This window comes from Malaclemys terrapin, chromosome 8, assembly GCF_027887155.1.
Source record: "Malaclemys terrapin pileata isolate rMalTer1 chromosome 8, rMalTer1.hap1, whole genome shotgun sequence".
Classification (NCBI taxonomy): Eukaryota; Metazoa; Chordata; order Testudines; family Emydidae; genus Malaclemys; species Malaclemys terrapin.
In genome coordinates, this window is record NC_071512.1 from 65,705,639 (window position 1) to 65,722,266 (window position 16,628).

The 16,628-nt window shown below is 39.0% G+C and overlaps 1 protein-coding gene across 2 annotated transcripts in view; it reads right to left on the reverse strand.

Annotated features, from left to right (window-relative positions):
* Positions 1–16,628, reverse strand: part of ASPM (assembly factor for spindle microtubules) — a 36,793-nt gene that overhangs the window by 7,690 nt on the left and 12,475 nt on the right. For both annotated transcript variants that reach the window (XM_054038633.1, XM_054038634.1), the window contains 9 exons: positions 16,509–16,594; positions 14,952–15,167; positions 12,820–13,024; positions 12,559–12,704; positions 12,331–12,459; positions 8,995–9,189; positions 3,356–7,978; positions 1,163–1,329; positions 226–385 (listed from right to left, as the gene is read on the reverse strand). In XM_054038633.1, the coding sequence (XP_053894608.1) occupies positions 226–385; positions 1,163–1,329; positions 3,356–7,978; positions 8,995–9,189; positions 12,331–12,459; positions 12,559–12,704; positions 12,820–13,024; positions 14,952–15,167; positions 16,509–16,594 (5,927 nt within the window). The remainder of the gene's footprint in view (positions 1–225; positions 386–1,162; positions 1,330–3,355; positions 7,979–8,994; positions 9,190–12,330; positions 12,460–12,558; positions 12,705–12,819; positions 13,025–14,951; positions 15,168–16,508; positions 16,595–16,628) is intronic.

Sequence of the window (16,628 nt, forward strand, 5' to 3'; positions counted from 1 at the left end):
TTTGGCATTTTCTGACTTAAGTACTTCTATTTTCAACTTAAACATTTTCTTTAGGAAAAATTAACTTGAATAAAAGTAGTTATATGTCAAAAGTGAAGAACAGGCTCACTTTTTAGAGAGAAAGCTAAATTATTGGCCGAGTACATTACACAAGTTTAACATTACACTGAAAATATTTAACATTCAACACCACCCCGTCTCAGCTGAATTTAAGAGTAAAAATACCTTTTTAATCTGTTTCCTAGTGCTGTATCTTCTGTAACCTGATTGAATCTTAACTGCAGCTTCCTTGGTTGCTAGGAATTGTAGCAGAATTGTTCTTGCAGTAAGGGTTTCTCTCCATCTCCTCTGAATAGTAACTGTAGAGGCCTTCATTTTCAAAAACCTAATGCAAATGAACATTTTAGCTTTTCTAAAAAAGTCCCGTGAGTTTTAAAAAAAATGAAAAGTTTTCATTTGCATTTATTTATTGCTATCAGCAGAAGATTAGCAAGATAAGTGGCATTCATTGGAAAGTTATCAAGTCCATAGAAATTTTGGTACACACACACACACACACACACACACACACACACTTTCTCTCTCTCAACAGAACACTGGCCCACCTCTTAAGGCTCAAGACTAGTTAAAGTCAATGAAAACATGAATCATTGGAGTAAACTAGTAAAAAGTGATTTGAGAAATTTTAGATCTTGTCTCAAGACAAATAAGTAGAAAACAAAAATAAGTTTTACTTTGCAGCAGGATACTAGAACTTTAATTAAAATAGAAAAAAATGCAACCACATTTTTCATTCTGGAGTTTTCAAAACTCAAACATAACTCTTGAGAAGAAAGCAGCGTAGTAAAACTAAACTTCACATATAGAGATGAAAGCAGGTAAAGCATCTGCAGCTGGCTCTCCCCTTCTGTCTTTCCAAGATTAACAAACACAAAACTCACACCAAATACAAAGATTAAGCCCCTCAAAGATGTAAACATGTGAATAACTTTATGCACATTAGCCACAAGGAGTCAATGGATTACTCGTACTTGAGTCTTTGCAGAATCAGGGCCTAAGAGATGACAGAGATTTGCCAGACTACAAAGCAAGATTAAGTTATGAAACAATAAATAGCTCAAGACCATGAAAAGATGTGCGTCACACAACAATAGTACATTACCAGGTCCTCTGACGTTTGCTTTTGAAATAACCTTGAATGACACAAGTAGCTTTTACCACAGCTGTATATTCTTTTCGTGCTCTGTATCTTCTGAACCAGGCTTGAATTGTTCGTGCAGCTCTCATTTTACCAGCCAACTGCCTGGCTTTAAAACCCCTAAATAAAGCCTATCAAACAAACAAACAAACAAACAAACACAACAAGCAATTAATTTTGTATTTAATGGGACAAACTAGGAAACGCCCCACTTCTCCAATTAGTCACTTCTGCCTGAATGTCTTTTTTAAATCTTATTATTACAAGTTGCACACAAGATTACTAGAAAGGAGGAGGGGGGGGGAAATCTTGTCAGTTTCTTTACTATAGCACTTTGTGTATAGTCAGTTTCTCCTGCACACAGCAAGAGAGAAAGTAGAAGCTGGGGAATATTACACACACTTGCATCAATGTAAGTTTCAGCAAGAAAAAAAATCCCAAAATGAATAAAAAGATAAAAGTTACAGATTTTAAAGATAATGGTGAAACAACCTGAAACCTAACTGCAACTACTTTGATTTGAAGCTGTTTTTGTTGTTCAATATTTCAAAGGTGATGGGCTCAGTAGCACTGCTGTATTTACAGAGTTGGAAACTTGTAGTGAAGGTATTGTCTCCTCTAACTAAATCCATGGTAAATCCTAGCATATTTTAGTTTATACTGTACTTTTTTTTCTGCTCTTACCATAAACTGTGGCTCTACTCACCGATTTCACTTTTTGTAAGTGGCCAATCAAATTATTTCTGCATCTATATTATGGGAATTTGGGATGCTGAGGATCTCCCACCTTACACACACTCTGTTTTGAAGGCAGAAGCCCAGTCACCGGTGTAGGTACACTTGCACATTAGTAAGAAGTGAGGTTAGATAAGGCAGCAGAAACTCTCTCGGGGCTCCAGCAACTGAAAAATAAATGGGAGGGTTTCCCCCTTCTCCTAAACAAAAAATCTGGAACATTATAAGAAACCCTAGAACTCCTACTCCCCTTTTTGGGCTGTGCAGGAGAAGGAAATGTAAAAAGGTAAGGCGTATCTTGGCACCCCCTACTCCAGGAAGCTATGGCAGTCCAAGGAGAAATCCCTTGTCCCCCAAAACAAGATAGCTAAGGGGGCTAGGGAAAAAAATCATTTGCAACTCTTCCCACAAACAAACAGCCTATGGGAGTAGCGAGAGACATACTCAACCAAAAAGAGTGGGAAACACCAGAAGTGAGCTCAGAGGACCAGTTACTGTGAACCCACTGTCCCCACTACAGTCTGTGGAGCCAAGAGCAGTGCTCTCTACTTTCTCCCAGCAGCCCTTTGACCTGTCACGGAGGTATGGAAGACTGGGTTTCTGAGTGTTTTTCCTCAAATTCCTAGACATCTCTCTGGATTCACGGACCACACCTTCTTCCCTCTGATGTTCGGCTGTCTCCTACCTGCTCTTGAAAAATATAAATCTATATATAGAGATCTATCGATCTATCGAGAGAGAGGGGCCTCAAACATCTAACGTTAACAAGTTTTTTAAAAGGGATCAAGATCAGCCATTTACTCACCCTAAAAGAGAGCCTTTTAAAGAGGGATGAAAGAGACTATGCAAAAATGGCATCTTCCTACCCCTTGCTCTATGTATATTGTCATAGCTTCTCACTTTGACAAAATAAGTTACTACTTTTACTCTACTTACCACTCCAGAGCCCACACGTTTAAGTAAATGAGCTGGCTTCCATTCCTTCTCGTATCAGTATAACTATTAAATTATCATTAGTCTAATCTGTACAAACCGACTGAATATGAGGGCATAGTTTAACCTAAAGAATCTTTGTTTCCTGCACAAGCAGGAAAAACACCAACTTCACTTTCGCAGCCTGAAAGTTGAGTTTGTAGAACTAGAATTTAGGAAAAGTTATTACTTGTAAATCGAGCATTTTGAACGTGGAAGTCACTAACAATGCCATTTTTAAAGTCACCTTTCAGAGTATAACTGATTCATCCGTTGGTGATTGTTATAGCAGTTACTTCAATCATGCTTCAGAAACCTATTACATACTGGCAACCAGTATTGCACTTTTGGTCTTCTTTTTAAACACAATTTATATTACAGTTTGTCATCAGATGTTACAGTATTAACCAGGGATGTATACAACACAACACATATTGCATTTTCACATACCTGAATTTTTATTGTGCTTTGTTTAATTTTCTGAATCTTTCTCCGCTCGATGAATCCCCTGATTCTAGACTGTACAATTATAATGCTCTTCCGGGTTCTTAAGTAAGCTCCTCTTTGGTGTTTCATAGCTAAATATGATCTATAGTGCTGCTGTAATACAAATACAGCCTTTCTGTAGGTCATATACTGTAATTTGGTTTTATTCACCAAGTAGTAAGTCTGCAACGTAACAGCTGCTGCTCTGAGTCGAAGAAATTTTCTACGATGCACAGCCATGTGAAGAAAAGACTGAATCTTTCTTGCAGCACGTTTTTGCTTTGCCATTTTTCTTATTACTGTTCCACGATAGGCAGACTGAATAATTATTATGGCTTGCCTTTGGGCAGAGTACTCAGCTTTCTGTAAACGAGCCATTCGACAGGCTCTGTACCATCGCTGAATCGCAACTGTTGAATCCCGAATTGCTTTGTAGCGAGTCTTCATTCTATGGCATCGGAACGCAGACTGAATTGTTATTGCTGCCGTCTTCTTCTTAAGAAAACGTCTCCTGTCTAAGTACATCTGTAAAACTGATTGAATACGCCGAACTGCTTGAATGATTGTAGCCAACTGCCTTGCTTTTTTAGCACGAAAAGCAGACTGAAGACAAAGGGTAGCCTTTTTAATTTTGGTATAGTTTTTTACTTCAGCTCCTCTTGCCCTGTTAGCTCTGAACCTTTGCTGTACAACTCTGACTGCCCAGCGTAACTGTTTATAATGATTATGCTGTTTGTGCATACGATAAAGAGACTGTATTATAGTTGCTGATGCATGCATGATTTTCAGTTCTTGTCGTGCTTTCATGCCTCTATAAGCAGCCTGAATGACCAGCACAGATTTCTGAATTGTCAGATATCTCTTCCGTTGAGCTTTTCCTTTAACATAGAATCTGTAATAATTCTGTATGACTGCAGCTGCAATTCTCATTCTCTGGTAGGAGATTTTAATCCTATGCATTCTAAATGCTGACTGTATTGTGCTGGCAGCCAAATGCATATGCTGAATGTTTCTTCTTGTTTGAATACCCCTGTACAGAGACTGTATACGAATAACTGCTCTACGAAAAGAAAGGTATTCCTGAGTGTGCCATCTTACCAAAATTAAAGCTCTGTATCTTCTCTGAAGGACAACAGCAGCAGCTTTAAGGGAAAGATACCTTTGTCGTTCTTTAAATGTTTTAAAACGTCTCTGAAGAACAGCAGCAGCATGGCACATTTCTTGATGTTTTTTTCTTGCCCTCATCTCTCGAAAAGCTCTCTGGATGCAAGTTGCTGCTTTCTTCATAGAAGAGTACTGCTGTACTGCAATTCCTCTCAGCTTACTGGCTCTGTATCTTTTCTGTATTACTTGGGTTGCCCACTGTACTTTTTTGTAATAACAACTTTGCCTGTACATTCGATAATTGCTTTGTATAATGGTGGCAGCATTATGTTTTTTCTTTAGGAGCAGTCTTGTTTTCATTCCTCTATAGGCAGTCTGAAGAACTAAAACAGAGTTGTACTGTTTTAAATACATTTCTCTCACACGTTTTCCCTCCTTGTAAGCTCGGTAATGTTGTTGTATAGTTATTGAAGCAAATTTGACAGACTGATAGGAAATACACATTCTATACATTCTTAAAGCTGCTTGGATAACTGTAGCAGCCCTGTGCATCTGTTGCATCTTTTTCCTTACCACAAAGCCTCTATAAGCAGACTGTATGGTAACAGCAGCCTTTCGGAGATGAAGATATTCTTGGTGCTGTTGCTTTGCATGTGCTGTTGCTCTATATTTTCTCTGAATCGTAACAGCAGCTGCCCTAAGAGAAATATATTTTTTCCTTTTAAGAAAGGATCTAATTCTCCTTTGAAGAAAGGCTGCAGCTACATGCATCATTTTCAAATGTCTCCTGGTTTTCATGCCGCGAAACGCAGCCTGGATACAGAGTATGGCCCTCTTCATAATCCTGTATTTATGTACTTGAACATTTCGTTCTTTGCAAGCACGATACCACTGTTGAATCTGTTTAGTTACCATGGATAACTTTTTGAAATCTTTTTGTTGTCTGTGCATTTGATAATATGACTGTATTATTGTTGCAGATTGATGCATAATTCTTATCTTTCTTCGAACTTTCATGCCTCTATAGGCAGCCTGAAGGACAAGGGATGATCTCTGTAACATTAAGTATTTTTTACGTTCCACTCTCCCTTGACAAAATGCTCTATATCTAATTTGAATTACAGTTGCTGCCAGTTTCACTGCACGATATCTAATGTTTATACGATGCATCTTAAACATGGCTTGAATTGAAATAGCTGCCTGATGCATGCAGTGAATTTGTCGTCTTACTTTTACACCTCTATAAATAGCCTGAATTTTAACAACTGCATTCTTTAAAGACAGATATTCCTGCTTTTGATACTTATCTTGAACAACTGCACGATACCGCCTTTGAACCAGGATAGTCATAGCTTTAAGTGCTGCATATTTTGTTTTTACTACATAGGATTTGTAGGTTGCTTGTATAATAGTAGCAGCTTTGTTGAGTTCCCATAATTGTTTCCTCACTCTCATCCCACGGAAAGCAGCTTGCAAGACTAAGGCAGCTGCTTTTGTTTTTAGATAAAGTGTACGTTGTTCCTTTTTCATACAGTAAGCTCTGTAGTGTCTCTGAATCACTAAGACAGCTTGTCTCAAAGTTTTCAACTTTGATTGATTTACATGCATTCTGTAATAGGATTGTATCATTACTGCAAATTGATGCTTCCTTCGAATTTGTTTTCTCACAGTTCTTCCTCTCCAAACTGCCTGGAGCTGTACAATACAGTTATGCAGTTCCATATATTCTTGCCACTGTTTTCTACCTACAATACTGGCTCTATAATGCCGCTGGATAGTTAGCACAGCACTGTTTATAAGCCTGAATCTTTGAGCCTGGAACTTTCTAAAGGCAGTTTGTATTGTAACTGCAGCAGCATGTTGCCTTTGAACCTGTTTTCGTACTTGCCAACCACGAAGAGCTGCTTGAAGAGAAATCACAGCTGCTCTTCTTTTTAAGAAGCTCAGTCTCACTTTGTAACCCGTTTTGTAGGCTCTGTAGCACCTCTGAATCACAATAGAGGCCTGAATCATTGCTTGATATTTCATTCTTGCAGCATGAGCTCTAAAAGCTGTCTGGATTTTAACAGTGGCTGTATACTGAAGTTTAAGCATTTTGCGTACTCTATAACCTCTGTAGGCTGCTTGCAAGCAGACAACTGCCTTTTTGACTTTCAAGAATTTCTGCCTCTGACGGACTTGCTCTTGGTATGCACAATAACGATTCTGAATGATAACAGTAGCGGTATACACCCTCAAATAACGTTGCCTATCCCTTTTCATTCTGTAGTAAGCCTGGAGCAAGGTTGCAGCCTCTCTCCAGCTTTGTACTTGTTTTCTGATCAGATGCCCTCGCACTACAGCTTGAACTCTGACACAAGCTTCCTTCAGTTTCCTATATTCTTCTTTAAGTTGAAGGATGTATTTTTGGGAACGGTATCTTCGTTGAACACAGAGTGCTGCCTCCCTTAAAGCACGGTAATGTTTACGTGCTTGTATCATCTTTATAAAAGCCTGAATCTTCACTGCAGCAGCTTTTAAATTTTCAAATTTTTTCTGGGCAACATAAGCACGATAACTTGACTGAATTTTCACCACAGATCTCAATATGTGAGCCTCTTTCCTAGCTTGCATTCTTCTGTAGGCAGATTGTAGCACAATGGCAGCAAGGCGCATTTTCTGGAAAGAAGAGACAGCATTTTTAGATGAAACATATGCTCTGTATCGAGTTTGAATTATGCAAACAGCATTTTTAGTCTCTTTGTATCTTTTTAGTTGTTGATATTTTCTCACATGCGACTGTAATGTAACAACCGACTGTTTCATGAGTAAAAATCTTCGCTGCTCTTGTCTCATTCTCCAATGTGATTGAACAACATAGACTGCTTTTATTTGTCTATATAACAGACGAGTTTTCCAGCCTCTAAAAGCAGCTTGGAGGACTGTAACTGCTGCACGTTTTTGCAAATAGTTTTCTCTTTGAATTTTACCCAACCGATAAGCTCTGTAATACTTTTGAATCATCAGTATGCATGCCCTTTTTTCCTCATAAACATGTTTAGCCTGAACACATCTAAGCCAGGCTTGAATCTGGATAGCACTTTTTCTAACATGTAAATACTGCTTCAAATCTTTATGCATTCTATACCAAGACTGTATAACAACAGCAGCTTGCTCTCTCTTAGCTAATTTTGAGGCTTGCCATTTTCGGAAAGTAGTTTGCAACACTATCGCAGCTTTAAGTTTCTGCTCAATTTTGTGTTTTCTCCATCTTCTAAATGCAGATTGAATGACAAGTGAAGACGACTTTAAAGTTTCATATCTTTGCTGATCTTGTTTTGCCACCAAGGAAGCACGCAAATGTCTCTGAATTGTAACAGTTGCCCAAAGAAGTCGTTTATATGCAGCAGCAGCAATCAACATTCTTATCCTAGCTTGAACAAGGATAGCATAGTATCTTAGCTGCAAATATCTTTTTCTAGCAGAGAATCTCCTCCAGTAAGTCTGCAAAATAGAACAGAATGATACATTTATGGATTAAACTGAGATTATATTAATATTCAAGTTGGCCTAGAAGTTTCACCCCAAGAGCTAGTTACTTTTCTTATTGAAAAAAAAGAAAAACAAAAAGAACCCCCAACTTTGCCACTTTCAACATTAATCCTCAGTTTATGGACTATTCATCTTGTGGGTTCCAATTTATTCACTGCTACCCTATCCCCAGATTAACGGTCCAGAACTTTTTTCCATGATCACAAATACAGAATGCATTAAGGCTATTTCTTTTTACATACCAATTCTGTGCCAAAGGGCAAACTATTAAAGCAGTTAAGATTCCCTTTCAAACTATTGAGAAATAAACTGAGAATTAACACAAAGTCCCAGAGTTTTCTTACAAAAAGTTTAACTAGCATTTGGGTTGAAGTCCACAAATTACGGTTGGGTATTTATTTATATATTCTTATTTATAAGAGTTCTGAATTAAAAGTAATAAGGGGTTCTCATATGTATTCAAAGTATGTACCACATCTTAATAGAGGAAATGTCTTAGGTATTAGCACAATCAGGAATGAAACAATAGAGGACTACTTCTCCTCCCACTAAAAGCAAGCATCCTGTGGCACCGATAGCAGTTGCTTATATAGAGAAGGATTATTAAGAAGTTAATGAATTTTCAGGCTCAGTGCTATTTAGCAGCTGGAAAAGAAGCAAAACAGCACCATGTGATCAGAAATTTAGGAACCACTATTTTAAACCCTTTGGTGTACCAATGGGAAACATTAAAAACAATAGCAAATACCAGCATTACGTCCCATTTGGCACTTTCAAAGGAACAGTCTAGAGTTCTGGGTAGTTTAGTCTGCAGCTACTGAAGGCAGAGAATATTCTGCTTTAAGTCTTTGTGATGACACCAGCAAAACCTCTGACATTGGAATGTGCCTTTTCCTTCAACTTTAAGTAGAGAAGAAGCTTCTTTTAAAAAGCTTTATTGCTTTTTGCCCCCGTTAACTTAATCGTACCTGGATGACTGTAGCAGATTGACTTTTAGTTTCCTCCAGTTTTGCCTTTTTTAATTTCAAAGTTTTCCTCTCAGCTAAATATCTTCTCCAGTGTTTCTGAATGAAAATTGCTGCGTTAACTTTTTTCTGGATGCGCCGGTGAGACAGAAAATTTATTACAGTTGATTGAATAATCCGAGCAGCTTTGTCTTTTTCCTGCAAGGAGTGAATTTCCATTGAAAGTTGTTTGTTTTTTGTTTAAAACAAACAAAAAACAACAGAGTAGATACCCAAAGCTAAGCCTCCATCGTTTCTTGAAGGAAAATGAGGTCACAGCATTATCAGTTCCAAAAATTTAGTGGAATACACATTTCACTAGATCTTAGTTTGAGTAACAATGTTTATTTCTCCCTCAAACACACATTTTCAAATAAGCTTCATGTGCTTTTTCAGCATCAAAACAGGATCCCTCTAATTGCAATACATAAATGCCAATTAGTAAAACTATGTTGATTATAGTTATTTTCAGAGATTTGTCAGGGGAGACAGTTTCCCACTAATAACAAAAGTTAGTTAATATATATGTAGTATCATATTTCAACCCCTCCCCCACCCCTTTAGCTTAGGCGAGAAGATTTGTTATTTCTTCACCTCCTGTTACTGGAAGCAAACTTTCCTGAAATAGATCTTAGGGATTTCAGCTGGTAAGTCGTTATAGATAGTACATGTTATGTTCTTGCTTTCTCCCCTTGGACCTAATCTTTATTCACATCTTCAGCACTTTAGATATTAGCAGTAGTTCTAGCTTTTAACTTCTATATTAAGGAACTCTTCGACGAAGTTCCTCACCTTGTGCAGTAATGATGGTTCTTCGAGATGTGTGTCCATATACGGATGCTCCACTGTAGGTGTGCTTGTGTCCCTACACTGCTAATCAGAGAACTTTGGTAGCAGTGTCTGCTAGGACCACACATGTACTGTCTCTCCTCGTGCTGCACCACAAGACTTATCAGCACATGCAGGCTAGCCTCCCTTATTTCCTTCTCTACCACAGAGTCATTAACAAGAACTCTGAAGTAGAGAGGAGGAGGGTGGGTGGCGTGTGGTTTATGCTGGGGCTGGGGACTAAATAGTCTCTTTTGTCCCAGTGTATAGATAACCAGTGACTGGAGGGTAGGCCTGGAGTCCTTCAGAGTGCGAACGAAGGAGTCAATCTTCCCAGCAAAGAGCTTCGTGTCCTCAAAAGGGAAGGTCCTCAACTGTGGACTACCCTTCGTTTGGGAAGCTGACAAAATGAAGCTATGATGCTCATTGCATTACCACAGCTGTAGAGATGAACTTAGCTGCCATGTTGGCTGCGTCGAGGGCAGATTGCAGCAATATCTTTGCCACTAATTGGCCCTCCTGGATAACGGCCTTAAATGAATTGTGATGTGTCTCTGTCAACTTTTCAATAAAGTCATTCCGTTTCGAGTAATTTATGTAGTTGTATTTCGCCGTGAGGGCTTGGTAGTTGACGATACAGAACTGCAAAGTGCCTGAGAAGAAAAACTTCTCTGCCGAAAGGATCAAGGCGCTTCCAATCCCTATCATAGGGAGTAGTCCTTGATCGATGTTATTGGCTGCAGGAGTTGATGGCATCCACCACAATGGAGTTGGGTGAGGAGTAGGAAAATAGGAATTCAGATTCCTGGGCTGAGACATACTATCTTTTATCCGCTCGCTTGCAGGTTGGCACTACTGATGCCAGGGCTTGCCACAAGATGTTTTCCAGGACTAAAATGACCTCATTAATCAAGAAGGCGATTTTTGAGGAGGATGAAGAGTGAAGGATGTCAAAGAGCTGATGGTGGGTGTCCTTGACTTCCTCCAGTTGTATCTGGAGGGTGTTTACAAGCTCCTGGAAAACATGGAAGTCATCTGCCAAAGATGGAGTGGGAGGCATGATGGCTTCGTCCGGAGACTAGAATATGTTCCTTGGTGTCACTTACTCCTTGGTACCAGCTTCCTGTTCCTCGATCTCTTGAGGCAGTTAAGAGCCCCTAGATGCTGAGGCCAAGGGGGTATTCCAGGAGGTTTTTGGGCGAGGCTCAAGAGGCATGCTGTTGGTGCACCATGCAAGGGCAGCACAAGGAGAGACAGTGCATGAGTGGACCTAACAGACACTGCTATCAAAAGTTATCCAATCAGCAGTGTAGGGACGCAAGCACACTTACAGTGGAGCACCCATAGGGACACTACACGAAGAAGAAAAATGTAATGCTATACACGTGGTAACGAAGCATGGTGAAATCCTGCAGCCTTGAATGTACCCCAGCTACCTTTCACTTTTAAGTACCTGAATTAAAGTCTGAAGTGGGCAACAAGTTGTTTGGCAATTTTTATAGTCTTGTATATTTCAAAATGAACATATAATTTAGCATAATTCCCTGTAGAATGTCAGAAATGGAACACCAAGATTGTTGAAAATTCCAATTGAAATGCTTTGGTCAAATTGTGTGTGTCAAATCCTATACATTGCACAGTGGCAAGAGACCTAGCTCAGATGTGGTTTTCTTTTCATTTTATTTTAAATTGTAAAGAAGTGTGGAGTTCTTCATAAAGTTCAGTAAAGCCGCTTCAGCCTTGGACTTGGGAAAAGGACTGAAACACTCTTATTAACATTAAATGTAACCCTGGCAGAGCACTAGTCTTTACATTGACTACTTCTCATTCTGAAGAGAATGAAAAGATGCATTTTGCTCTAAAGCAAGATTGTGTCAACCATCTTAGTAATATATGAAGTCCTCAAAAAGTAGTTACAAATACTACTCTTTGAAGACACACCATTTACAACTTGGTTGATTTTGTATCCCACACTGTACCACAAACCAAGAGTGATTATTACAGTAAAAACTTTTTTATCTGGCATGTTGGGGAAATGGGGGGTGCCGGTAAGTGAAAAATGCCAGTTAACTAAACATTAGGTGCAGGGCGTGGGCTCTGGGGGGCGCTCACCTCAGGCAGCTCCCCGTACATGGATACCTGTCCCTGCTGCTCTTAGGCAGAGGTGGCTCTGCGTGCTGCCCCTGCCCTGTGCACTGCCTTCGCAGCTCCCATTGGCCTGGAACCACGGCCAATGGGATCTGTGGGCGGCGGTGCCTGCATGGCCATGCTTCTGCCTAGGAGCAGCAGGGACATGTCGCCACTTCTGGGGAGTCACACGGAGCCAGGTAGATAGCCTGCTGGCCCGGCGCCAAACGGACTTTCTACGACAATTGGAAATGCTGGTTTCTAGAGCTTTCTGGCTGGTACAGGGCCAGATAACAGCTTTTACTGTACTACTTCATTCTTTTGTGAAGTCCTTGATAAAAATACCTGATGGAGTTTTAGCTCTGTGTTCAGTCTGTATTTCCTCCAAACTGACTGAATTAGCCGAGCAGCTCGAGTCTCTTTTCGCAGATCTAGAAGCCGTGAACACAGAAACGACAGATAGGTAATAACAACCTAAAGAAATATATATATAAAAAAAACCCACGGTAAGTTAGGACTGTTCAGGAGATGATGACAGTTTATATGATATATATATATAAAAACCTCTCTCACCCTCTCATCAGGAATAGTATTTGACATATCTGAATGATGAATCATAGCTGGTATTCCACCCAGGTCAGAAACTGCAGTATTAATCAACTGGAAATTTCTCTTTTCATTGTCAAGAAGTTCCTTATAAAGGACTGAAGTAGTTATAGCTTTAAACACAGAAGGAAAAGTATAATCATGTTTGTTAGTCAGATTAAAAAAAAAAAAAAAAAAAACCTTAAACACTTAATCTGCTTCAAAACCTTATATTAAAGAATGACTCACTTTGGTTAAATGTTCCATCCAACATATTTAGAGATGTATCAGATTCAGAGGAAGAATTTAGTGCTACTGTACCAGTTTTTGTACATTCTACTGTTTGAGTGGTACACTGGGATACAGCTTCCAAAGGCACATAACATGGATGATAGTGGTGAATCAAATAGCACAATACTCTGCCATCTGAGAAAGATACTGTGAAGTTTTCCACCTGGTTTAAAACAAAACAAACAAAAAAATAGAATTTTCTTGAAATTTTTCACACATTAATTAGTACAAGTTTAAAATATGTCTCATTTGCCATAATATCTGTAACTGGATAGGAATGTGGCTATGCACATTTCTTTTAATATATACAAAGGAAAATTAAATATATGCAATTCAAGTTATCTGAAAGTAATGCTCATTAACTGAGTCCATGCTATGGCTCTCCATTCCTGAAAGTCAGAAATATAAAGGGATGTCTACCAAAGTAAAAGTGCATCTCCTAGAACAATAGTTAAAGAAACCAGACATGGAGAATTCTATGGAAGGATCCTAGAAAGGACCTTCTATACCAGGGGTCAGCAACATTTGGCACACGGCTCGCCAGGGTAAACACCCTGTCGGGTCAGGCCGGGCCAGTTTTATTTACCTGCTGACGCAGCAGGTTCCGCCGATCGCGGCCCCCACTGGCCGCAGTTCACCGTCCCCATTGGCCAGTGGCTGCGATTCACCGTCCCAGGCCAATGGGGGCGGCGAGAAGCCGCGGCCAGCACATCACTCGCCCGTGCTGCTTCCCGCCACCCCCATTGGCCCGGGATGGCGAACCGCGGCCAGTGGGGGCCCCGCGATTGGCCGAACCTGCCGCGTCAGCAGGTAAATAAAACTGGCCCGGCCCGCCAGGGTGCTTACCCTGGCGAGCCATGTGCCAAACATTGCCGACCCCTGCTCTATATTATAGCATAGTATGTTACTGATGTTTTTACCAGTGTCAAAAATGTGCTAAATATTTTCAGAATAAGATAAACATCTGTAGCCCATAAATCTTAAACATACTTAGCCAACTGACTACTATCTTGGAAAGCAAGAATACGTAGAGAAGCAGTATTAGGAAAGCAAGACAAGCAGAATAGAGAAAGAAATACACAAAATGCTATGGAGTTGCTTGGGTGGTACAGTATCCATCACCTTAGTTCCTTGATTTTTATTTATGGGAGTTAAAGAATGGTCACAATCCCTCACACAAACCAAAGGCATTTAAATGAAGACGGATTGTGAGACACACAATATCAGAGATGACATTCCACATACACAAGTATTAAAGAGAAGAAGGCATGGATGCACTTGAAACAGAAACAGAGGAAAATACACAAGTTCAGAGAGGAAGGAGGCTTCATTGATTAGGACTCAGAAATGGCAATGCCTGGGAAATGAATTTGAAGCCTCCAAAGTTTAAAATAATTAAGTTAGATTTTGCTTTCCTAAAGTGTGCAGGTGTGTCAGCCATTCTGATGAGCAGTAAGTCTCCTTGAAGAGGGTTTCACTCCTTGCTCCCTGTCTGTAAGAAACACCCTACCTCTTGTAAAAATGATATGACTGCTTGGGGAGGGACAAATACTCACATGACTATCTTTAATATTAATCTTAGTGCCTGAAGTTCCTGAAGGTTATGAAAAACTTATATAGTGGAGGAATTATTTTGGACCAAAAGGCTCATTAAGAACATGTCCTTTTCCACAGACTGGAATCAGTCAGTCACCAATGAGATCCTTCTAGGAAGTCTTTCAAAGAGTTTATTCTGCTTGCTCACTAATAGAGGGAGGATTTCCCTGCGCTGATATGTAGCCAAGCAGGTAGTATACACATTCACTGTGGGAATTCTCTATTAGGAGAATATATTAAAAACAACAGAAATGCAACTGGACCCATGAAAACACATCCTGGATATCTGACGTTCCACCACTGGGATAGTCCAAGTAAGACTGAGAACTTCATCCATTACAATGCTTGCAACAGATCAGTATTAATCAATATATATTTGATAGAACAGATATAGTGTTGAAAGACTTATATAAAAACAGTTCCCATTACAAGAAAATGTACTTGCATATGTACAAAACCTGGAAATATATACACAAAAAAACAGGACTACTTACTTTAGTATTGTAAAACCCACAAACAGCATTGACCCAATCCATCAGCAGCTTCACATTTTCGCTGTAACTTTCAGATGAGTAAGTACTGCTGTTTTTTCTCACTTTACTTTGATTAGAGCAGGACACTAGAGTAGCCATTTTTGTCTTAATATTGTGTGTATTCTTTAAAAAAGAAATTTCTTCTTCTAACTGCTCCACATTAAGGGAAACATCCACCTTTAATGGAAACAAACAAATCAATTTTTCTGATATGAAAAAATGTTACAGTGATCTTATATACTTGATGTGGTTAAATGGAGAGGGGATGGTTTCGGAGAAAGCATCTTATGTAAGTGCCAGGGATTGATTGCTCCCACTATTTAGTAATATAACAGTTTTTATACTGGATCAAATCAGTTTTTATTTCAGTCCAGCAGCCTAGATGACAGTAGCCAGTACCAGATGCTTTTAAAATAAGTTTATAGGGAAATTTTCTTCCTACCTGGATCGATGGTTGGTTTAATACCCCGAAAACATGTATTTTTTCTTAATCCTAACTAATGCAATCGTGGAAGTGGTCATCTACATAACTAATTAAAGAGACTTTGGATCTCCTCCAACATCTTGTTGTTGACTGATGCAAATGAATAATTCGTTTTCTCTGTAATATTCTTCAGCATTCAATTGCTCCTTTAGCTTCCTGATAATTCTGCAGCAGTATTCTCCTCAGGATTCTTGCATTAAGATATTATATATAATAAAAAAAGTCTCTGGCTACTTGCTTTTCATTCTTATATCTTATGTTTTACTTTCCATAATGTATACTCCTTCCTATTGAATTCACTTAAGCTGGATATACATTTTTGAAGAATAATATTTATTTGGCTCAAGTAACCTCTTAAACCTTGCCATTAAGCCCAACTCTTCTACTCTCTGCTTCCTTCTTCCATTTAAGACTATACATAATTCTTGACTCAATTATAGGTACACTAATTAGCCTAAGTCCAAAGGTGCTTATTTCTTCAGTTTTTCCCAGTTTGATCCCAGAAACATATGGTGGAATACGTTACATGGAAGAGCCACAGCTCTAGAATTCACTTCCTATGATTGTTCACCAAAGGGAATGTTCAAGTGTTTGGAAGTGGTATTAAATACATCCATCTATTTGAGCTATTTTTAGTAGCTCTAAGAGAATTCCTCAGCAGGTGGCAAGAAGTTAATTTCTGACCACTGTTATCACATACTTAACCTTTGTTATAGTATCTGGCACAAGTACAAAAGAAATTCTATGAACAAGTGTACAGAACCTAATTAAAAGGAGTTCTGAATTGTATTACATTTTAGAACCTAGCTCATCAATGTAGCTAATAGTTATAAAGCACTTGAACATACATTACACAATGAGGTCTAAGCAGGAGAATCCACAAAAGATCATTCTCATGGGTCACCCAGCAAGGTCAATCCAGACTTGACGATTTCAAAGACTACACATTCTTTGTTGCAAGCCATGCATTATCTCCTCTCATTTGTAACATTTCTTAAAATTCTTTACAACTACACACAAACTTTATGCAATACCTGGAAAGCAAAGGCAATTTTCCACAGCAGTGCTAAAGTTCGCTCTCTGTGCCTGTCCACAATATCCCTAGACTCGATTGAAGCACCTATAAATCAAATACAACAGTGATTAAAATATGT